Source organism: Telmatherina bonti (genome assembly GCF_933228915.1).
Source record: "Telmatherina bonti genome assembly, chromosome: 14".
Classification (NCBI taxonomy): Eukaryota; Metazoa; Chordata; class Actinopteri; order Atheriniformes; family Telmatherinidae; genus Telmatherina; species Telmatherina bonti.
Genome location: NC_136612.1, coordinates 24,369,135 through 24,390,874, shown reverse-complemented (window position 1 = coordinate 24,390,874; position 21,740 = coordinate 24,369,135). Strand labels below are relative to the sequence as shown.

Sequence of the window (21,740 nt, the reverse complement as noted above, 5' to 3'; positions counted from 1 at the left end):
GAGCGCTCACACGCTCACAGCCAGTTATGGGTGCCGTCGTGCTGGCTGCCGCTCAGCTGGTGACATCTCCATCGTTTTTGTTTTGTTTTGTTTTGTTTTCTCCTCGTTTGTTTCCACTGAAGAGTACAATCCTCTTCGGATGATTTAAATTGAGTTCAATCAAGAAGTAAACACAGCACACCGTATGCTGGTTCAATTGAACTTTCCATTCCGGCTAAAATGTGTGTTTTGTGAAATTGCGGACCAATATTCTGGGATTTGAGCCATGGCAGAGAAGTAAGGCAGCTTCAACAAAATGCCTTGTAACTGGAATACAACTTTTTGGCGGAGTTCCTATGGAATATAGTCCGATATTACCCAGTTTACATGTTGTGCTATCATCCCACGTGAGGAACAAACTGTTTGTGTTCTGCATAATGCTGTCCCTTTGGGTGTATATGATATATTGCTGTGTTGGCTATTGCTCAACAATGCCAAACCTGATGTACGGTCCGCTGAACAGACACGAAAACGATGTTGAAGCTGACAATCAAGCGTCGTCTTTGGGGGCGTCCAGGGACTTACTGAATAACGAGAATGAGTTGGACAGCAGAGGAGACGAGTGGGATGAAATCAGAGGCGAGACGAAGGCACTGGATGATAATGCCATGTCAGGTTTCCTCAATGAGACGGAAAGTAAAAAGCTGCCCCAGGCGATCATCATCGGGGTGAAGAAAGGAGGGACGCGAGCGCTGCTGGAGTTTCTGCGCCTGCATCCGGATATCCGAGCGGTGGGAGCAGAGCCGCACTTCTTCGACCGCAACTACGACAAGGGGCTGGAGTGGTACAGGTAGCCCACACTGCAGAAGCACCTATTTAGTACAGGAAACCAAGCCATCAAAGAAGGAAAGAAGACAGAAATTTTCCAGCAAGCATCATACATTTCATAGCCGTGACAGACTCTACAAAACGTTTTGATATATTCACCCACGCCTGTCTATTCATGAAACTTGTGACCTATTTAATTCCTTTTGTATCATATCATTATAGACCCATTTTATGGATAAAACAAAAGTTGGTCGTGGCCATTCTGGCTTTTAACATTTAGGTATTTACCTGTATCCAAAATTAAAATGATCCTTGTTTTAAAAGCTTTAATCACTTCTTATTAATACACAGAAATAATCTTACAGCCTCACCAGTGATTTAACAGTCAAAGAAAGCGTGGTGGTAATGTGCCAAGATGACAACATTTTTCTCTGACATGGGTAAGAATTATGTTTCAAGAAGACTTGTAAGAAAACAAGCCAATGCTGCCCTGGAAGATGGTTTCATAAAAATATGTTCATATGTATTACTTAAATTATAGATTACTAATTTAAATATTGATCTTGCTGGCATGAGGCCAGTGTAGTAACAAGAAACGAATGAAGAATATGCATTGTTTTGCATTCATTTTTCATTAGCAAAGTGTGGGAGTGTAGGCATTTCTTTGGTAAAATGAATGAAACTGAAACTTGTAACAGAAAGCTGCTGATGTTAGTGCACCCAGTATGAAAAGCAGGGCAAATAAAGATGCAGACTATAAAAGTTTAAAATGCTGGAGGTGGAATCAAACTGGAAGTTGTGAAATTTACTTCAAACTCAGCTTCCCAGTGTATGCCACAATTTTAGGAAATCCACAGTAGTCTTTTTTTTTTTTTTTTTTTTTTTTTTTTTTTTTTTTAATTATTTACAAAGGTCAGATGATTTTGTACTTGTTTGCATGACCTTCCTGAGAGTTCCAGGAATGTTCCTACCTCTGTCCTTGGACCCAGTTCCTGTGGCTCCTGACACAGTTAGGGAGCACTCACCAAGGACCAAAAAAAAAAAAAAAAAAAAAAGAATCTATTATCTATTAAATTTAACATGCAAGTAATTCATACACGCAGAACTGGCCTTATAGTGTGCTATTAGCTAATTACATAACAGCCGTCATTCTTCAACAGTCTGAAGGGGGCGATGTTAGGATCCAAGAAGTTTTGGGGTTTTGGTTCATCCTAAGTAGATAGGTCAAAAACAGATGCCTGGAATCTGTGTTTGTGTACCCATTCAGGATTGTGTGATAAAACATTTTAATTCTTTGCCATGGCAACGGTTGTCCTTGTACCTCCGTTTCAGTACGTAAGCTCTTTACTGTTGACTCAGCTGAACCATTACAATACTTACCACTCTCTGCCAAAATAAATAACATATGCAATACATTCCTGGAAACCATTGATATTTCATGTGCTCAAAATGTCTCCGGAAATGGTTTAGGACTGAACGCCTTACATCAGAGCAACCACATTGTTAATAAGAGATAATAAGAGACACTGCAGCTTCAGGTGTCCGTTTGGCTGAGCTGAGGGATTAACAGGCAATGTTAAAGGAGACACTGTTTCAAAGCTGGCTCCATAGCGCTACAAAGGGGGAAGCGAAGCATTGTTCAAAGGACCTCTTGCTTAAGCTCCTTTAAGAATTTCCGGACAGGTTCAGGACATTTTTGGATGATCGGTCTGAGGAGATGGTCTTTTTTTTTATCCAACTCTGACTGAACATCCAAAGTAATTTATAATCACTGAATGCACAAAAACTCTAATTATTAAGCTTTATTTTAATGCCATTTTCACAATCCACATGTTGTGTACAAGTAGGGAACATATGCTAAAGATGGATAGACTTTAATGCTCTGTCAGTTAAAAGAACACTTAGTCTACTTTTTAATACATATTTTGTGTAATGAAGTTGTTTATAATGAGATACTAATTAAAACAACTTAGCTTGACTTGTCAGAGGGAGGCCATGGTGACAAACTGAACACATGACATCCAGTTAACCCTTAACGGTTGTTTAGCGGTGCTCAGAAACTGACTTAAAGGTGGAGCGCATCACCCAAACATTTCATTAAGCAGTCTTATGTCCCTTTGATCAATACCATGAAACCAGGCGAAGGTGTCCACTGATTTGTTGGCCCATATGTTTTACTTCATCGCCCCCAGACTAATGACAAGGAGTGGCTTAGGCAGAGGAGCAGGCCGCTGGGTGGGCTTATCAGCTCCCGTGGTGGTATTGAGTTGTGCCACCGTTATTTATCTGCTGCCATTGCTGTGTCCATCTTTCTGGAGTCCCACATAGAGAAGAGGCCCTCTCACAGCAGGGCACCAACCACAATATAGCATGATTTCACCCCTTGGAAGAAAAAAAAAAAAAAAAAGAGAAGCAGACAGACAATTGTGCACACTTACACACACAAAGCACATGGAGGCAACTCCTAAAAGCCGTGGGAACGTCTTCCTGCCTGGCCCCTCCTTTTCTTCAGCTACAGCATGAGTCTAACTTCCTCCTATGTTTTTTTTTAGGCAGATTAACCACTCATTTACTGGATGCAGACGCAGATCGTGGTCCTCCGGGTTCTATACAGTAGATGTGACTTAATTGCTGTAATCATGTTTTTCCTCTTGAGGTTCCACATATAGAACAAAGAAGAGCTTTCTTACAAACTCACAGAGGATGTCAAAGAAGATGGTTTAATCCTCCTCAGAGCCCCAGGGGAGCTTACTGCAGGCCAGTGGCAGATAGAGGGCAGTAAATTTAAAGTGAGCCTTTTCTTACTGTTGCACTATGGAGCTCAGTGAAAGAAGAAGCTGGAGGACCCCCGAGGACCGCATTAACCCTGACAATAAAAGAACAGACAATTAGTGTGAAACATGTTTTCTCTGCCTTCACTTTGTATGCAAATGTGCTCAGAGGGGTGAAAGTGTCCTTTGACAAAGCCCAGCAGGAGTTCATCAGAAAAAGCAGCCACTGGAACCTGCAAAGAAAAAAAAAAAAAAAAAAAGACCCAAAACTCTACGCTTAAGCTTTTTAGCCCCAAAGATGACTTTTAGAGAGAACTCTGAAAACTTGTGTTTCCCAAGAGCAGGTTGGTTTGAGTCCAGCTTTTTGATTACTCAACACATTTATCTGCAAATATGCAGAAGAACTGAAAGAGCTCTTGAAGAAGGGATCTCCCGTGCTATAAACTATTGTGTCAGCAGCATGCTGACAGAAAAAGAAAGGGGGAAACTGCGTTGATTATGCAATGCTTCAAAGACGCCATTCAGACGAGTGAGTTGTTTGAAACGCATCTGTCTTTTACCCTGGCAAATTACGACACTTTGCACTTTGAAAAACCTGATGAAAAAAAGCAAACTCATTCTTTCAGATTTAGTGATTAGATGCACTCAGAATTATTCCTCTAGATTGCCAGTACTAATAATCTGCACCAGTTCTCACTATTTCAGAGTCAGAATCTTAAATGTGGTGCAGCAATCAGCTGGGCTTTATCTTCAAGCAATTTGTCAAACCGCAGCACTTGTTACAGCACTTTGGAGACACTAAAACAAAACAAGCTCTCTCCACTAAACCCCCCCGAGTTGTTGACTGCCTCATATCTCTTTTGTTGTATCTTCAGAGAGAATTTGCTGTTTCCTGTTTCAGTTTCTCTCTCTCTCTGTACTGCAGAGACTGTCTGACAGAAATTCAGAGCATCTTGAGAAAGATGCAATCTGCCTCAGCTATCTTTTTTTTTTTTTTTTTTTTTCAACTTTGAGGTGTTTGTTTGCTTTTGCTGATCCTTTCAGACCTGTATGCACCTGTTGGGAATTACCTTATGGTTTTAAAGAACAAGTCAGAAATGTGCAATGCACTGAATTTTCTTTTTTTTTTTTTTTTTTTTTACTGGAAACAGACAATATAAGTAGACACTATTTTAAAAAGATACAAATTGTCTTAATTTAACAAATAAAATATTTTAAGGAAATTAAAGTAGCTTCACACAAACCTTCCTGGGTACCTGTCGGGTATAAAACATTATTCTTAACAGTTTGTGTCCAGCTGCAGGGGATCCGTTTACCTTTTCATTTTGTGCTCCAGAGAATCTGTTTCCTGACATAAATTTGTCCGTCTGTGTGGTACAACATAAATTCTGCTCTTTACTAATATGTTATTATTGGCCTTTAGGGTGTTATCTCTGCTATATGTTGATTTTCCATATAAGTCATTTATTGAGTCACTACAGAAGATTCTTCCTCGTTCCTAGTTGCAGTTTTTGTTCTGAAGGAATATTTAGTTCTTCCAGAGTTGTATTACAAGAAACTGTGGTGAAACTTGATGGTTTGGTTTTGCTGCTTCTGCTAGATTACATGTTTAATATTACAAGTTTCTTAGTTGCTCTGTGGCTGTTTGCTTCCTGTTAGCGTTTCATAAGAAATGACTAACAGATCCTGCCAAGGTCTTCTCCTCCCTTTCTTCATTTCATATCTCTGCAATTACAAGTGCAACAGTTGTGGTTGGTAGACTAGTTTTGCCATGTTAAAACAGTATACTGGTTCGACAGCCATTCTCATGCTCTTCCCTCTTTTCTCTGTTACATTGTGAGTAAAGTCAAATTTCTAAATGTTCAACATCCTTGGAGTCAATACTGTTCGATCAACACAAAACAATTCAACATTTTGGCAAAGAAACTTGTCGAAACCCTAAACTTGTTTTTAGTTTTTGTGTCTAATGATGTTTAACAGTTGCTTTTACTGGAATCACTGCAACACGAGAAAGAAAGATGTTAGTGAAGGTCGTGTGCACAGCTGTTGAGCCAGCTGATGAGCTAAAAGATGGCTGGCAAAGAGTTTCTTCTTTGTTATAAGAAGTAAAGTGTAAAATTGCATCATTTCAGTAGATCAGCCATAGTTGTTGCAGTCTGTGTTGTCTGATGGGTGTTGTTGCAATACTTTAGAAACAGCTATGACACAGACTCGCAGTCAATCTGATGTTAAAGTTATTTTTCAGCTCCAACACACAAATTAAAACAGCTGTCACAACTGTTATGTGTTAACACAAAGCAGACAGTTACGTGGCAGACTGGCTCATACACCTTTCATCCTGCTTTCCCACCTCCTCGTTACGCCCGTTTCCCCAAGACAGTCAGGTGATTTTCAGTTCTGCATACTAACTGTAATAATGGAGGACAGCATAGAGCTACTCTGCACCATCTCTACAATTCAATAAGGCTGTTGAGAGAAAGAATGCTGCTCAACATCATATAAGGTCATTTTTGTTAAGTGAGATGATGATAACTTTCACTACCTGATAAGATTGGCTGTAAAGCCCAGAGAACACCTTCCCTAAAGATGTTGTCTGCTTTGATTTCTGTCTGGAACTTGTCTCACAGTAAGATGGTCTGATTATCCCAAGTGGGTGCATACCATCACCTCTCATCCTGCCTTTGAGGACAGGGAGGACTACCCACAGTAGCTCGGTCGCCTCTCAGAGCTGCAGGGTAAGATAAGAACATTAAATTAGATAATGCTGAAGCTTTTTCTGGAGCTGCCCTTTGTCGCAAGGGTCTAAAAAGCTGAAATATAGATGCCAATTAGAGTCAGTCAAGCAGAATTCTGCAAGGTACAAAAAAATCTTGCAGAGGTTTTCTGCGTTGTACAACTTCCTCACTTTAGTGAACCCCTTGGTGAGAGAATCATCCTGCAGCTACAGGCACAAAGCTGCACACACCGATGTTGTAAATTCCTACCTTTGAACCTGCTTCCTGATAGCAGCGAATGTAAACAAGGCACGCGGTTTTTGCATTCTGTCTCTCCAGTAGCCAGTTTAATGGACACAGCTGAATGCCTGGCAGACAAAACACCGATGCATTATACAAAATAACACTTGTGTTTTACATCTGTGCTGTAGGAGGCAGGGAAATATAGACACAGCTTCTGAAATAGAGGCTGAGCTGACAACTTAAGCTTCAGTGTCAGGGTGGTGGGAGGATGAAGGGGAGGGGAAGGGTGCTGGGGGAGCGGAGTGTTAGGGAAATGTTGACCTTTGCAGTTCCCATCCCATTGTCCAACAATGCACCTGATTCCATTTAGTCCTTCTACTCCTTCCTCTTTATAATTCACCTCTTGTCTTCCTCCCTGTGTCTCACTGTTATCTCACATTCCTTGTACTTTTTACTAATGTTTATTTTGAGAGTCAACAAAAAATATTATAAAAGAATAGTTACTTATTTGAACCCTACAATTTACTGAGTGAAGGACCGGGTTAGACTTATAACAGCAATAAGTACATTTGGTAAGTACATTTGGAAACATGCAAACTTCATAAAGAGGCAATAGTTGGGATGTTGTTGCCAGTTTAAGGCAAATCGCTGTTTTATTGTCTCAAAGCTGAACAGCAATGCTTCCACATGGCTCATTGGTTGAGACCTTTTGGTTGTAGGTGTCATTGTTTATTAAACAGAACAAATTGTGAAAGCCTGCTACATTTACCAGCCTGAGGCAACATTGTCACTCCTTGCACAGTCAGAAATGTTGTCCTGTCTGCTGGGATGAATAATGCATTTACTCCTGCAGTATATTGTTTTCATTGCTGACTAAGTGGTGATTTTGGTTGGTTGTAGGTTTTTGTGTCTCTTGAGGTTTCAAGAAAGGCTTGCAGCACTGTGTGTATCCAAGGGATGCACAAGATAATTGAAGGGGGTTCTGATGGAGTTGTGTGTTATCTCCCATTACCTTGATTAGGTTAGTGGTATTTCCACAGCATATGATGGTTGCCAAGGATGTCATGATGAGAATAGCACAGGAGGATCACACTGAAAGAAATTTGTGCAGAAATGGAAAGATCTTGTATTATTTTATTCAAGTTCTCTCTTTTAATCCTCCTATTTTTATTGTTTTTATTAGCTTTTTAATGCTTTCAAGGTTTTATGTAAAGTCCTTTGAGCTGTAATGTGCATGTGCTATACAACTCTAGATGATGAAAGAGCATTAGAAATAATAGATCTTTGTGTAACACAAATGCAGGTTAAATGCTAACCGAGTTACTCAGCTTTTCTCATCTGCCACTGCATTTCAAAGCCAAGTCTTGCAGACAATTTTCTGCTTGTTTCCTCCACATAAATTTAGAAGTTGAAAGCTGCTGGGCCTGGAGAGGGATATTGAAACAGAGTACTCACCAACAGATGGTTGGGAATTGTGATAATCATGTTAATGACATGACTCCTTTGCTGTCCTGTTGTTTGATTTAGATCAGAGCACTCAGAGTAATAAACCTTTGAATATCGCCAAATGCTGTAATAATTGAGGATTTACACTGTGACAGATGTAAACCGACATGAAATATGTAGGTGGCTGATGTTTGCTAACACAGCACATAACACCTCAGCTTCAATTATTTATCACAAATCATCCACACACTCTTGATTAAAGCATTTTCCACATTTCCACATTTATCAAATCGACATGAGATCTCATTCCCTAATGAAGCTGAAATGTTACGCACTTAGAAAATAAATGCAAGAATGTGTCGAGTTTACTGATATGATGTCAGACTTTTTCGCATTTAATAAAGAGCTTATGTTCATATTTAACTGGATCTTTGTTGAAAATAATATGAGAACTCTGCTGAAACTAAAGGAAAAGAAAGAGTTTGAAGATGCTTTTTTAACATTTTTTCTTTTTTTTTTTTTTTTTTTTTTTTTTTGTCTTGTCCAGCATTTAAGCAAGCAGACTGATGTTCTGGATGCTGTGTTCTGCTGAGCAAATTTATTTTGCCAAGGGGAACTTTTGTAGATGTAATGATCCCCTTGTATTTCTTGATTCTTATTTTATTTTTCAATTTGTTTTGGATAATAGCTTGTATTACAGAGTTTATGCTGCTGGACCCGACCGGAAAGGACAGGAAAGGGGCAGAAAGAGAACAGAAAAGAGAACATAAAAAAACAAAAAAAAAAAACAAAAGAAAGAGATCAATGCATACATGTTTATGCACATACATACCCACCTACATATATATGTATATACACTCGCACATACATTATATATATACATATATACATACATACATACATATACACATACATACACATGCATACACACACATGTACACATACATGCATACATAAAGATAGATATACATACATACATATACACATACATACACACACACACATATATATATATATATATATATATATATATATATATATATATACATATATACACATATACATACTCACATACATACACATACATATACACATACACATACACACACATACACATACATACACATACACTCACACATATGCATACATATATACATATCCATACACATACGTACATACACATACACATAAGTACACACACATACCCACCCACACACATAAATATATACACCCACACAAGCCAACTCTAGATTCGTGGACATTTTTTCAAGTCAACTATTGCATTCTCTTAATCCAATTACTGATAAATTGGATTATAGTGAAGATGTAAAACCGAATGAACCTCCTAGTGATACTGTTTCAGCAAAATAAACTTATTTTCTGCACCTTAAACCAGTTCTTCTGGAGTGTGTGTTATTATTTAAACATTCTCGGCAACTGGTTTTCTTCTTGGTTTAAAAACTTATCACACTGTCTTTATAGTTATGCTTCCCTTTCCTTTCTCCGCAGAGCCAGACACCCAGTTCGCTAGCAAGGCAATCAACCAGACTTTAATGCTCAAGCTTCTTTGGCTTAGTCGTAATCCCCTTTGGCACACTTTAGCCATTATCCAGTAAGGGTTGTAGTTAACAGGCTATATTATGATCAACCAGAGCCTTTCAGGGTATAAAAGAATAGGAAGTTATGTGGGTTTTTTTCCTACAACCTTTTTTCTACAATCTATCCAAAGGAATGGGAAGCTTCACCAAATATTCCCATATTATGCCACATTACAGACAAATATGAGGAGAGAGGAATAAGCATGCTGCCTGTTAAGAGCTTAATAGTGATTTATATGAGCTGGTGAATGTGGGGAATATTTACTGTGATAATTGTGGAGGTTTTTTTTAGGAGGATTTTGGTCTTAAGAGAGATTAAATGCAGCAGCAAGAGATGAATGTCTTTCTGTAGGTGGATCACATGGACTTTGTGTCGCTTTAATATGCATCAGTGATGATAGATAGGACTCCTGCTCCACCTAGTAGTTCCTGTCACCTTAGGTACATTTGCAGACTTGGTTAATGCAGCTCATGATGTCTACAACTATCCGCTTGATGATGATTGACTACCTTGTGTCAGGCAGTATCTTTGAACCTTCCATGAAGTGACTCTGTCAGTGTAAATCTCATCTTGCTTAATTTGCACTTTTGCAAGGTGTTAGCTGATAAAAAAAACCAAACCAAAACAAAACAAAACAGTTTTTTTTAAGACAGATAGAGTATGTAAAAAGTGTGGAGAGTTAGTATTGAAGAAATATGTAATCAGGAATACAAATGTAAATTTATTTTTGTGGATTTCTTTTACTAATTTTTTTTTTTTTATGTTTCCTGCAGGAATTTGATGCCCAAGTCATCAGAGGGTCAGCTGACCATGGAGAAGACTCCCAGCTACTATGTCACAAAGGAGGTCCCTGCTCGGATCTACACAATGTCCAAAGATACCAAGTTAATCGTAGTTGTCCGGGACCCTGTCACAAGAGCCATCTCTGACTACACTCAAACCCGCTCCAAGAAGCCAGACATTCCCTCTTTCGAGAGCCTGACTTTCAAGAACATGTCAGCAGGTCTGATCGACACCACGTGGAGCGCCGTTCAGATCGGCATGTACGCCAAGCACCTTGAGCGCTGGCTCCAGTTCTTCCCCATGGAGCAGCTGTTGTTTGTTAGTGGAGAGCGTCTCATTACAGACCCTGCAGGTGAGATCGCCCGCGTCCAGGATTTCCTTGGACTCAGGAGGGTGGTCACTGAGAAGTATTTCCACTTTAACCCAGCAAAAGGGTTCCCCTGCCTTAAGAGACCTGAGGGGAACAGTAAGCCGCACTGCTTGGGTAAAACTAAAGGCAGGACCCATCCTAACATTGACCCAGAGGTGGTGCAGAGACTGAGAGGCTTTTATAAACCCTTTAATAGCAAGTTTTACAAGATGACTGGTCATGATTTTGGCTGGGATTAAGAAAAAATGATGAGACTTTTGCTGGTGTCTTTTTTTTAAAAACGGCATCATTCAGGATATCTTATTATCTTGTTATACAGTGTCTGTACAGTATTTGGTGGTGTGTAAAAAGCTCAGAAGTCTATTTTATGCTAATTTATTGATAAGATTAAACTCATTAAGCTGCCTGAGCAGGATTATTCATGGTTTTGGATCCCATGTCACTCATAGTGATTTTGAAAGCACAGTCTGTTTCTACAGGCATTATGAGTACAGCAAGTTTTTTTTTTTTAAACCAGAAATCTTTCATTTTTTTTGCTGTTGTTTTCAGCTTAACCCCATTAAGATTCCTCAGCCACAAACTGGTAATATCCCCTCAACTTGGCCTGACCCTCAGAGGACTGTGCACCCACTTAGTCAGGTCGATACAGGCCTCAGCTGATCCTGTACAACTTGCCAGGTGGATCAATACAGTAATAGCTCCTCATCATGTCAATTAGGCCTGAGAGATGGCATCGCCTAGCATGCTCGAGCATCTCAATAAAACATTGATCCACCATTGGTAATAAGTTCATGGTTAAGCCTTAAGCCAAATTCAAGTTGGGACAAAAATATAGATTTCATCTGTAAGTTTTGTCGTTCTTTATGCTGAGGGAGGGAATCTGGTCACCATATTGTTTGGGATGTTAATATTAACATCCCGTAGAGCTGCTGCTCAAGCTTAATACATAAACAGAATATGATTTCATGAAAGTCATATGAATCAGTCACATTTATTGATTAGAACTGAAATTGCTTGCATTGATCACACTGCAGCTTTTTGTACTGCCAGTGAAACTCAGTGTGTTAATTTCATCTGTTTCCACGACGCATATGTGAAAAGCAGCATCTTAGTTTGTTGTTTTTTTTTATTTTTTATTGATAGCTGAAGATAACTAAAATCAGCTTACCCCTTTAAAAAATTTCTCTTTGAAGATTTCATTATACGGTTGAGTTTTATTCAGCCTCTTTAAACAGACATTTGTCGTCCTTTTCAGCATCATTCAACGCTGCAATAATATTGCCGTGGAGGCACTTTTTCCTATCTGCACTAATATACAGTACAGACATTGAAATGAAGCAAATTTGAGTGAATTGCAGACTAAATGGTGGAGTTATATGATTTTTATAAAGTAAAAAATAAAATTGTTTTTACCAAAACCAAACAATGCACTCTGCTTTTTATTTATTTATTTATCTATTTATTTTGTAATGGTACAAAATAAGTTGCATTTTCTAAATTTGCTTTGCTTGTACTATATACCTGCAGACAGGAGCAGAAGCTGTCTGCAATTTAGTGTCTTGAACATTACTGAGCTAATTAGCACAGCCCTATTCACCACATTCACCTGTCCCTGCCTTCAGCTGAAAGGTGTTGTTGCCATGACCCCAGTAAACACTTATTTAAGTGTCAAGTTTCTCATCTGGAGAGAAGTGACATTGTATGAACAATACACATACAGGCACTTCTTTATGACCTTGAGTAGGACATCTGTGTCCTGAAACACTAATAATCATGAAGCTAATTTCATTTTAGAAGTGCATTCGGTTGCACATATTTGCTTTTATCCCACACACATATTTAAATCTTTAATGTGATCAATCACTCTTGATAGCGGCTATGTGTGTGCTCTGTGAACTTGCCACAAGCAACCCAACCTGTCTCATCCATCAAGCAGCAGTGCCAAAGGTGATGCTTTATAAGAGATAAAAATCATCTGGCAGTATTAACAAACAACCTTTATTTAACTCTCCGGCAAAACACCCTCATTTACCTGAGGCTGCCAGAGGTGATGAAACTAGTCTCCCTGGTGGCAGGCAGCCTGTCTGATCACCCAGGAAGCAGCTCCCTTTGCAATTAAAGGGAAAGAAGAGGAGTGCTGTAATTGCTAGACTCCCAGCTGGGGAATTGCTGTTAGCATTCATACCTCCAGGCGGTTGTAAGGGAGGCTGCCCTTGTTTGAAGCTTTGGAAGACAAGGAAAATAGACACCTGACAGCCTGGAGAATTGAGTGACTTTAAACATCCACTTGACAGCTTCCAGTGGGGAACAGAATCAGAGTTGGTGCAAAAAGAGAAACAATAGAATAGTTCACTACATTGTTTTAAGGGACAAATGCAAAGAAATTGGGTGGAGGCAGAAGGATGAGCTGTAGCCTCATTGGGATGTCAATAAAAAGCTTCTTACTGTGCCAAGATGTCAGCCATGCAATAATTAACTATGTTTTGCCTGTGCCTGTAGAAGTAATTGAAAATCATTCATTCACTCTTAGTTTGACTTGACTGTGGGCCATTTCCCCCTTCAAATCAATCATTCAGAGTCAAGCCCTCCAAAATCTCGTGTTAACTTTAGAATTTAGAGCCATAAGTCAACAGCTGAGAGGAAGACTAGGCAGAGGAGGACAGGAACAAAGATGGCATGCTGGCCCTAAACCAAAAATAAATCAGTTGTGTATGCCTCAGCTTGCACAGACTGCGGATTAACTATACCTGTTTATCCCAGCTGATACTAGACAACAGACAAGACACGTCCTGCCCATTCACTTGTGCCAATTATTGGTGCTCACATTTACTCTTGTGGGCAATTTATCTCTACCTGAGTATCTCCTTAGCCTAACCTGCACCATTATTCTAGTATGGAGACGTGTCAGATCATGAAGGCATATGCAATGCATTTATATATATATATATATATATATAATATATATATATAATATATTAGAAAGAAAAGGTTGAGTGCAGGACGATGACAGGGTTTCCAATCCTCTAAAGATTTTACTTCCAATTTCAAATCCAATACCATATTCCCAAAGCAATAGAAAACGTATTAATCTTTTAAAATGTCCAATAAACTAGCATTGCCTTCAACCAGATTCAATAAGCAGCTGCACATCTGTATCTTAAACAAAGGTTTAAAGTTTACATCAGGACAGTTAAACACAAAAGCATGGAATGAAATATAACTCTGCACAAACATTTAAAACAAAAAAAAAAAAACAAAAATCTTTTATAAGAGACAGAGCTCAAAACAGGGTGAAAGTTTTCTGGTTTGTATCGATTGACAACAGCTGCAGTTATACTGTTGACTTCCCCCTGTATGTCTTGTTCTGATGCCTGTGAATCTTTTTTTTTTTTTCTTTTTTAAGAAAAAACTGTCAGTGTTTTATGTCTCCAAGTAGTTAATATGTGATCTCTGGCACAAAAGAAATGACTCTACAAAAAGATACCTTAAAAAAAAAAAAGATGAAAACAAACAAAGAAACAAAAAATATAAAGAAAGTTATTCTCTGTTAAAGTTTTGGTTAAAAAGACAATTGCCTTCTTCTCTAGCCCTTAATCTATTATTCTACATTGTCCAAACCTTAATCCTAATCCGAAAGGAAGGGCAAGCATTAATCTGAGACAGTAGACATGGAGTTGACATACATGTGCTGATTTGGCTAATCCCAGTCTAATCCCTCCTTTAAAAGGGCCTGCCAATTTTGTGTTGGACCAACTGGATTTACACAACTTCAAATCCAACACAGAAATGATACTTAATGTTGAGGCAGATGTTTTTGTGAACCACTGATTCACGCAGATCCCAAATGCAGTTCGGGCTTGTCTGGTCAGATCTAATTTCTGTCTGAACTTCTGTCAGACTCAGACATTTTGCTCCCCTACATCAGCACCTCAGTGGCAGGATATGCGAATCATCTGCTGCATGCAAGTTTATCAGGGCACGGGACATGGCTGAACATTTCTCGGCATGTTACTCTTAAAAGAGCAAAGCAGATTCCACATGTCACTTACTAATGCAGTAGAGTTTAGTTGTCAAATTAACACTCATCTTAAACTCTAAAATCAAACCGAGCCTCTGCATTTGTGGATTTTTTTGCGATCCGTATTTTGGTCATGTAATGAAACGTGTAGACGTTACCAGCTTTTACACAACATTTTTTCCCATGCAGCTCATATTTTAACAAATCAGAGGCTGCAACAGATGTGTAAAGAGTCTGCATACATCTTTTTAATCACATTTTTTTGTCTAATAATTACATAGACACTTATTTGCCTTCACACACGTGTGTAATTACAGAGTAACTTAACACTATTCTCATGTTCATAAAGGAATTTTGTTTATTCAGGAAGCTTCTGATGCAGAAAGTAAAAACCTTTTGTTCTTTCATTTAAACCTTATGCTGATGATTTTGCCAGCTCTTTAAAAGTCATGGCCTTCAGGCTTTATGCAATGAGATTATGAGACTTCACATATGGCGTTCTACTTAGGCTGAGCTTTGAAGTGCCTCAGATTTTTACTATTATGCCAATGACTTAACTGATTTCCTTTGGTGCCCTTAATTTTGATCAGATTTAAGTGTGTCTGTGTAAAAAGCTCGCCTGTTGATGTTGTAGAGAGAACAAACAGACACTGTGATGCTACGAGAACTGGAAGTTGCATCACCAGAGAAATCTGCTTGTTGTAACCAGAGATTCCCAGGAGGAGATATATGAAGGCAGAAGTGCCCTCTAACCAATACTGGCAGTTCTTTCGTTAATGCTCATTCTGTGGTCTCCTAGCACTATTTATTGCAGTCGCCCGCCTGCCTGGTACCACTTTTGACTCTCCATTAGTCCAGACCTCTCTAAATCCCAGTGGCATACCATTGTAATGACTTTATCTCTGCACCTCAACAGCTCCACTCCCTAATAAAAAAAAAACCATTTTGCTCTGTATACTGAAAAAGCCACATTCAAATATACACTTAATTCGGGTGGCTTACAACTTTCATTGCTATTTTAGATACGTTCTTTCTTTCTTTTTATTACATCAGTTGGGCCAAAGAGAGAAAAATCTGCATTTGCTGCTCATGTTCTATCACCTGTGTCACAGTCCAGACATGCCACTGCTTTCCTGTTCTTATCCTGCTTTCTCTGTAATGAGGTGTCTATAACCCTCTAACTCTTCATGCACTGGTGTCACCTCATAATCCAAAATCTGGACCAGAAGAGGTGACAGATATGCAAGACCCTCAGTGGGATTACTTATTGGATTGTCTGCTGCACGGTCTGTTGTCTGTCTGTAACCACCAAATGATCCTGCAGTAAAATTAATTGTTTTATTTATTTATTTTAAATCTGATCTGGTGTCAGGACCTCACGGCTGCACTCCTCTGCATGTGTTTCTTGGATCAGCATATTCCTGAAATGATTTTTAAAAAAAAACAAAACAAAAAAAAAAAAACAGCAAAGCTCCTTGCTTTAGCAGACTCTAGCTTGTGAATCACTGCATTCAATAAATTTAAGTTGTGGAAAAGAAGGATTGTGGGTAGTGATAAATGTTGTTGGCATTGGAAATTTATGATTCAAGGACTTGTTGGCTTCCTACAAAGCTCTCACAGTAAAACATAAGCAGGGGACGGTGATTATGTGCCTGGATCACCCAAGAAACGCTTCACATTGAGAACATTTCAAGGCTTTCAGGGATTTAATCTGATTTTGCAATTAATTGGTTCGTTAAACTACCGCTCCTGGGATTAAACAGAAATCAAAGCAATGCCAGAATGGCGCAAGGAATTTCCCAAGACGGTCCCTCCTCTGGTATCTACCATTCATACAAACACAATCACTTCACTCTGCCCGAGTGTTAATGGTGCTTACTCTCAACGCGTTACAAGTTTTCTTTTGTTTGTTTCCAATGTGGAATGTAATATCTTTCCATTTTCTTGTTTATAACTAATAACTGGATAAATAAATTCATTGACTGAATAAGACTGATATATGATATTTGGATATGTGTGGGTTCAACATAGCTGATACATCACACACCAACACGGTCCACGTCAAGTGATAAATGCTCCAGAGGGAATGGTTTTTAGTGTTTGTAGAGTAGATATAGCAATTGTTAGGAGTGTGATGTAAAACAAGCTTTCCTTCCTGTGATGTCGTTTTTACACTTTAATGCTACTGAGCTTCAGATTGATTCCCCATAACATCTAAATCTACTCTTCCTATCAAGTTCCATTTATTTAATAAGCTTGTGAGTCGTTTCTGACCTGAATGAGCTCTATCCTCAATGTTCCTCCCCCTGCTATCCTTACACTTGAAAAGCAGTGAATATCAAGGTCCTGATTCGTCATGGGCTCTATTGAGTAAAATTCCTTGCGTTGCCATGGTATCAGGGGAGTTCTGTCACTCATTGTGACTGAACTGACAATCTCTCATTTCTCTTCTCCGTGGCTATATTTATTCTGAAACAAAATGTTGTTCCAGCTTGAAACAGACAGAAATACTGAACAAATTAAATAATTTGTGAATCAGTTGATGTTTCTTTTTTCTTTGTTCATTAACAAGCAAAAGAATGGAGCTGCAAAATCAATTAAATGCATCTCAAGTTAGGCTGGCCCCATACAGTGATTCACCAAACTTTCAACAATCTATCCGGGTATCCTCCCACTCTTCTTCCTGCTTCCCCTCCATCTGCAAGCCTGTTCCCTGTCACACCACATCAGAAAGCCTCCCAAATTATCCCGTAATTCATTCAAAAGCTTACTCTCTGCTGCTTTACCCTTTGATGACTTTCATTAAGTCACAATGTGAGACAACATTCTGTACCCCAAAGCCCAGTTTTTTTTCGCATTCTGTGAGTGTGCACCAGCTGGTCGAAGTTATGTGGAGGAACCATGATAGAGTTTCTTCTGATCCTCCTTTCTATCCTGCCTTGCAGCACATTGAAGCTGCTCCGTAATGTCTTCACAGCAGCTGACAGTAGACATACAGAAACTGTGTATCATGTCAAGTTCTGGAGCTGCCGAGGCCTGCTGCCATTTGGTAAATGTGCAGGTTCGTTATTCATTGAGTTATTACTTTTTGGAGTTACAAGCTGCACAGTCTCATTACCACTGCCTCTGTATCAGCTCATCCCTGTTGACTGACATAGAGAGCAATATGGAATTAATTTCAGCTTTTACCTCAAGAGAGAACTTTATATAGGTCATCCATCCCATCTATAGGACGGAAACTGTCTTTGTTCTATTGTTTTCCCTCAAGTGTCACTTTCCATGTGACTTTCCAGTTACTGACTGTTACGTTTACATCAGCAGCGGTGCTCAGAGTGCTCAGGGTGCTGAGTACGGCGCTACAAATATAAACAGGTGAGGATTCAGACCCATCAAGCTTTGTTTCATTCAAAAGCTGCCAGGTTAGTATTACAGCTAACATAGACAGACTCTGGACCTTCTTCTCACCTGACAGGCTGAATTATAAGCATTTACCATCATAACCATAATCTCTGTCGGCTGAGGTCGACAGGGGGTGATGTATGCTTGTTGTCAGGTTGGGACTGTGGTACTGTGCTGGTTTTAGCTGAGCAACCCAATTCAACAAAGGCTACCACATCTGAAGCAGGTGTGGGTTGTGATGAGGCTGACCTCACAGAAGAGAGCCTTCCATCTGGATCACTTTTTTCAGCCGCCTGGGATTTTTCCTCTCCTGCTTTGAGCTTTGAGTTTGAACTCTGCTATCTGCTGCAGTCTGATGGTCCTTTAGTTCTCTGTGTTGTCCAGACCTTTTCCTGTTGTGCCTAGACATCCTTGTAATGCCGCGAGGGTAACCAGCAGGTTTCTTTTTCCAAGAGCATGCTTCCAGCAGAGCAGCGATACCCAGAGCAGCGATTTCAGTGCTTCTCTGCTTCAACACACTTCATTTAAATTACGCAAAGTAGTCCAGAGCTTGTCAGAAAATCCGCTTAATTTGAATCAGATGTGTTGCAGCATGGAAACATCTACCTGCAGGATAGTGAGCCTGGAGAACCTGGGAGTTCACTACTGTAGAGAACATCTTGTGGTGAGCCTCTGTGGTTCATGTAACCAGTGCAGTCTGAATTGAACAGCATGCAAGTAGATGAAAGGCCAGAATGTGTGTGAAGACATAAGTATTTGACATTTTTGATGCCTATTTGAGGGTGCAATGAAGGCAACACAGGTAGAAGCTATTGCTTGGCAATGTTGTCCATATCTTGCTGCCATAAAGGAAAGTACTAGCGATGCAGACAATGCTTACTACCATCTCTGTTACTATTGTGAGTTCTCCAAAACATTAGTTGTCAGTCAGCTTAGAAGTTTTGTTGCCTTTTCTTGACGCATTAGTTGATCTTGACATTGAGTGACATTGTGGATGATAGATCCTAGGTAGGTAAACTGGTGAATGATGTTTGGTTCATAACTGGTGATGGTGATGGCAGAGGAGTTATTCATGTTCTGCACAGTGGTCTTTTTAGGCTAGCTTTGCAGGCTTAAAAACAATGTCTAATGTGCGGAAATGAAGATCCTTCATAATAAAAAAAAAACTCTAAATAATCCTCCGTGGCAGATGTGGCTGGACAAACACTCCCAGAACTGACTTAGATTGTGATTAATGTGGAGGAAGAGGTGGTGGCAATGCAGCAGCAACAACAGGCTCAGTGTGATCAGGTGTGTGTTTGCTTGTTTCAGTTTTAACTGGGCTTTTCTCTTAAAAGATAAAACAAAAAATCATACTTGAAAATACTGAAGAAAATGTATTGAAAGTAAATAAAACCCAGATTGCAAGAAAACGTTTTGTCCAATCATGACCCATGTGTGTAGCTGTGTTTAGCTCATGTGTAGTCTTGACTTGTAGTACTCTCTGAGTCACACGACCACCAGCGATGACCCACAGGGAAATTTCTATATTCTAGATCCAGACCGGTTCCTCATATTTGTCCCACTTCTGACCACACAACACTTGCCAGTGTCATAACTGGGCCATAAGTGGCAAAATTAGCCTGTTTTTGCCAGTGTTGTAACATTCAGGTAAAACAACAGCCTGGTGATGTAGAGACTGCTGAAAGCAGACTGTAGCGTAAAAAGGTGGTGCAGTCACACACACAGGTGAGTGTCATGCAGGCGTTGAGTTTAATCCTAAAATAGCACCACAACACCCAGCAGGAAGTCCCAGAGCCACGCCAGAACTATCAAAGAAGGAGACAATGAAAAAAAAGCTTAAAAAACAAAGTTTTTTTACATCTCTCCCTCATCCCAACCCTGCACTTACATTAAGCATTTAAAAGTCACACAGCAGTCTGCATATACTGTTCCATCTTGTTGTGTCTTTTTTAAAAAACAGTAAAGTATAATTTCTGTGTATAAATACACCAAATCCAGATGATGCTGTGATTTTTCTCTCACAAGTTTCTTTGTTTATTCTACAAAAGAATGAATAACTTAACTTTCCGATGCAAGTACACTGGGCCAATATAGAAAAGTGGTCCATTAAAATTATCATTAATGTTGCCAGTTTGTAACATTTCATAATGTCTGTTTAAATATATGAAAAAATAAACAGAAATGGTAGAAATGCAGTGATGAGAAGAATTTGGATCTTAATGACACAAAAACAAAAGAACTAATCATAGACTGCAGGATGAACTGTGCAAGCCACAGCCCAACATTATGGTGAGGAAGGGGACATTTCAGACAGTTACACACACTTGAGAAACATGATTGACTGAGCTATAATTTAATAAGAACACACTCTGTTGCAAAGAGCATCACAGAGAATCCACTCAATGCTAAACTGAATTCTTTAATGCACCTGCAATGATCTTGTTTAATGTTTTATCATTCTTTAATGGAAAGCCTTTCAACATTTTGTTTTATCAGTTTGTTTTATGGTTTGTCTGTTAGGGACAAAAACAGTCCGAAGATCTGCTCCAGAATAAGAGTCCATTCAGCTGATCTGACCTCACATCATTAATATATCAAACCACCTCTATGTGAACATTTCCTTTTAAAATAATCCCCCCCCCCCCCGCGAATAATTTCTAATGATAATAATAGCCTTTGACAACAATCTAGACCTTAGCCACTTTTACAAGCCATTATCTATTTATACATACTTTTATTAATATTCTGTGAATTGATGTCATGGTCTCCTGTTATTCAGTGATTAATGACTTGCTAATTGTATCTTTTTCTGATCAGTGACTGACACATCCTGAATGTTGTTTATGAGCTTCTTATAGTTTTTCTCCATTTACGTTTTTATGGATAAATGATGTTGTTTGATTTGATTTGAATTGAGGAAATGATGGAGCAATGTCCCATGTATTGGAAAGTTTTTCAGCACAAGGCCAGGGACATTTTCTAACCACAAGTACACGGTTGTTATCTACACTTCCAGGGAGATCTCTGACTTTTCTTGTGTGCCCACTGCTGTAACCATCACATCAGACAGAGAGAGGAAAGAGTGGAGGGGTTGATAACACTGGCTGGGTGATTGTTCAACTTTGTAACTCATGTCCTAATTGCTTAAACACACATGCATGCACACACACTTTCTACTTAATGTCATCCCAGATTTACAATGCAGGGAGATTTCCACTACATCCACTTATTAATTTCACTCAGTTAAACCCTTTGCATTCATCTTTAACAAACCATTTCCACAAAGAGGGTGACCCACAGCTCACAGGACTTTGACATCAACTTTATTAAAAGAGACAACGCAGACCAATTCAATTATCTTTGCTATGATGCAAGTATCATTATAATCATTTTTATATCAATACCATTTAGAGAACACACAGTGTTATATTCTCTAATTTAGTCCTTGTGATTCTTTTAAGTTTCCTAACAGGTTTCATTTCTGCCAAAGTCAGCCTTTTCTTTAAAGACAATCTGATGGAAAAGAAACGGTTGGCCTCCAACCTCCATTTGTATTCATGAGTCCATTGCTTGTATAACTGTACAAG

General features: G+C 39.1%; 1 protein-coding gene across 1 annotated transcript; it reads left to right on the top strand.

Moving 5' to 3' along the window:
* Positions 1-335: 335 nt before the first annotated feature.
* Positions 336-10,972, top strand: hs3st3b1a (heparan sulfate (glucosamine) 3-O-sulfotransferase 3B1a; the record flags this gene model as incomplete). The annotated part of the gene is made up of 2 exons (XM_079253343.1): positions 336-829; positions 10,354-10,972. 2 exons carry the CDS (start codon positions 336-338, stop codon positions 10,970-10,972), a joined length of 1,113 nt encoding a protein of 370 aa, XP_079109469.1.
* Between the last annotated feature and the right edge of the window lie 10,768 nt (positions 10,973-21,740).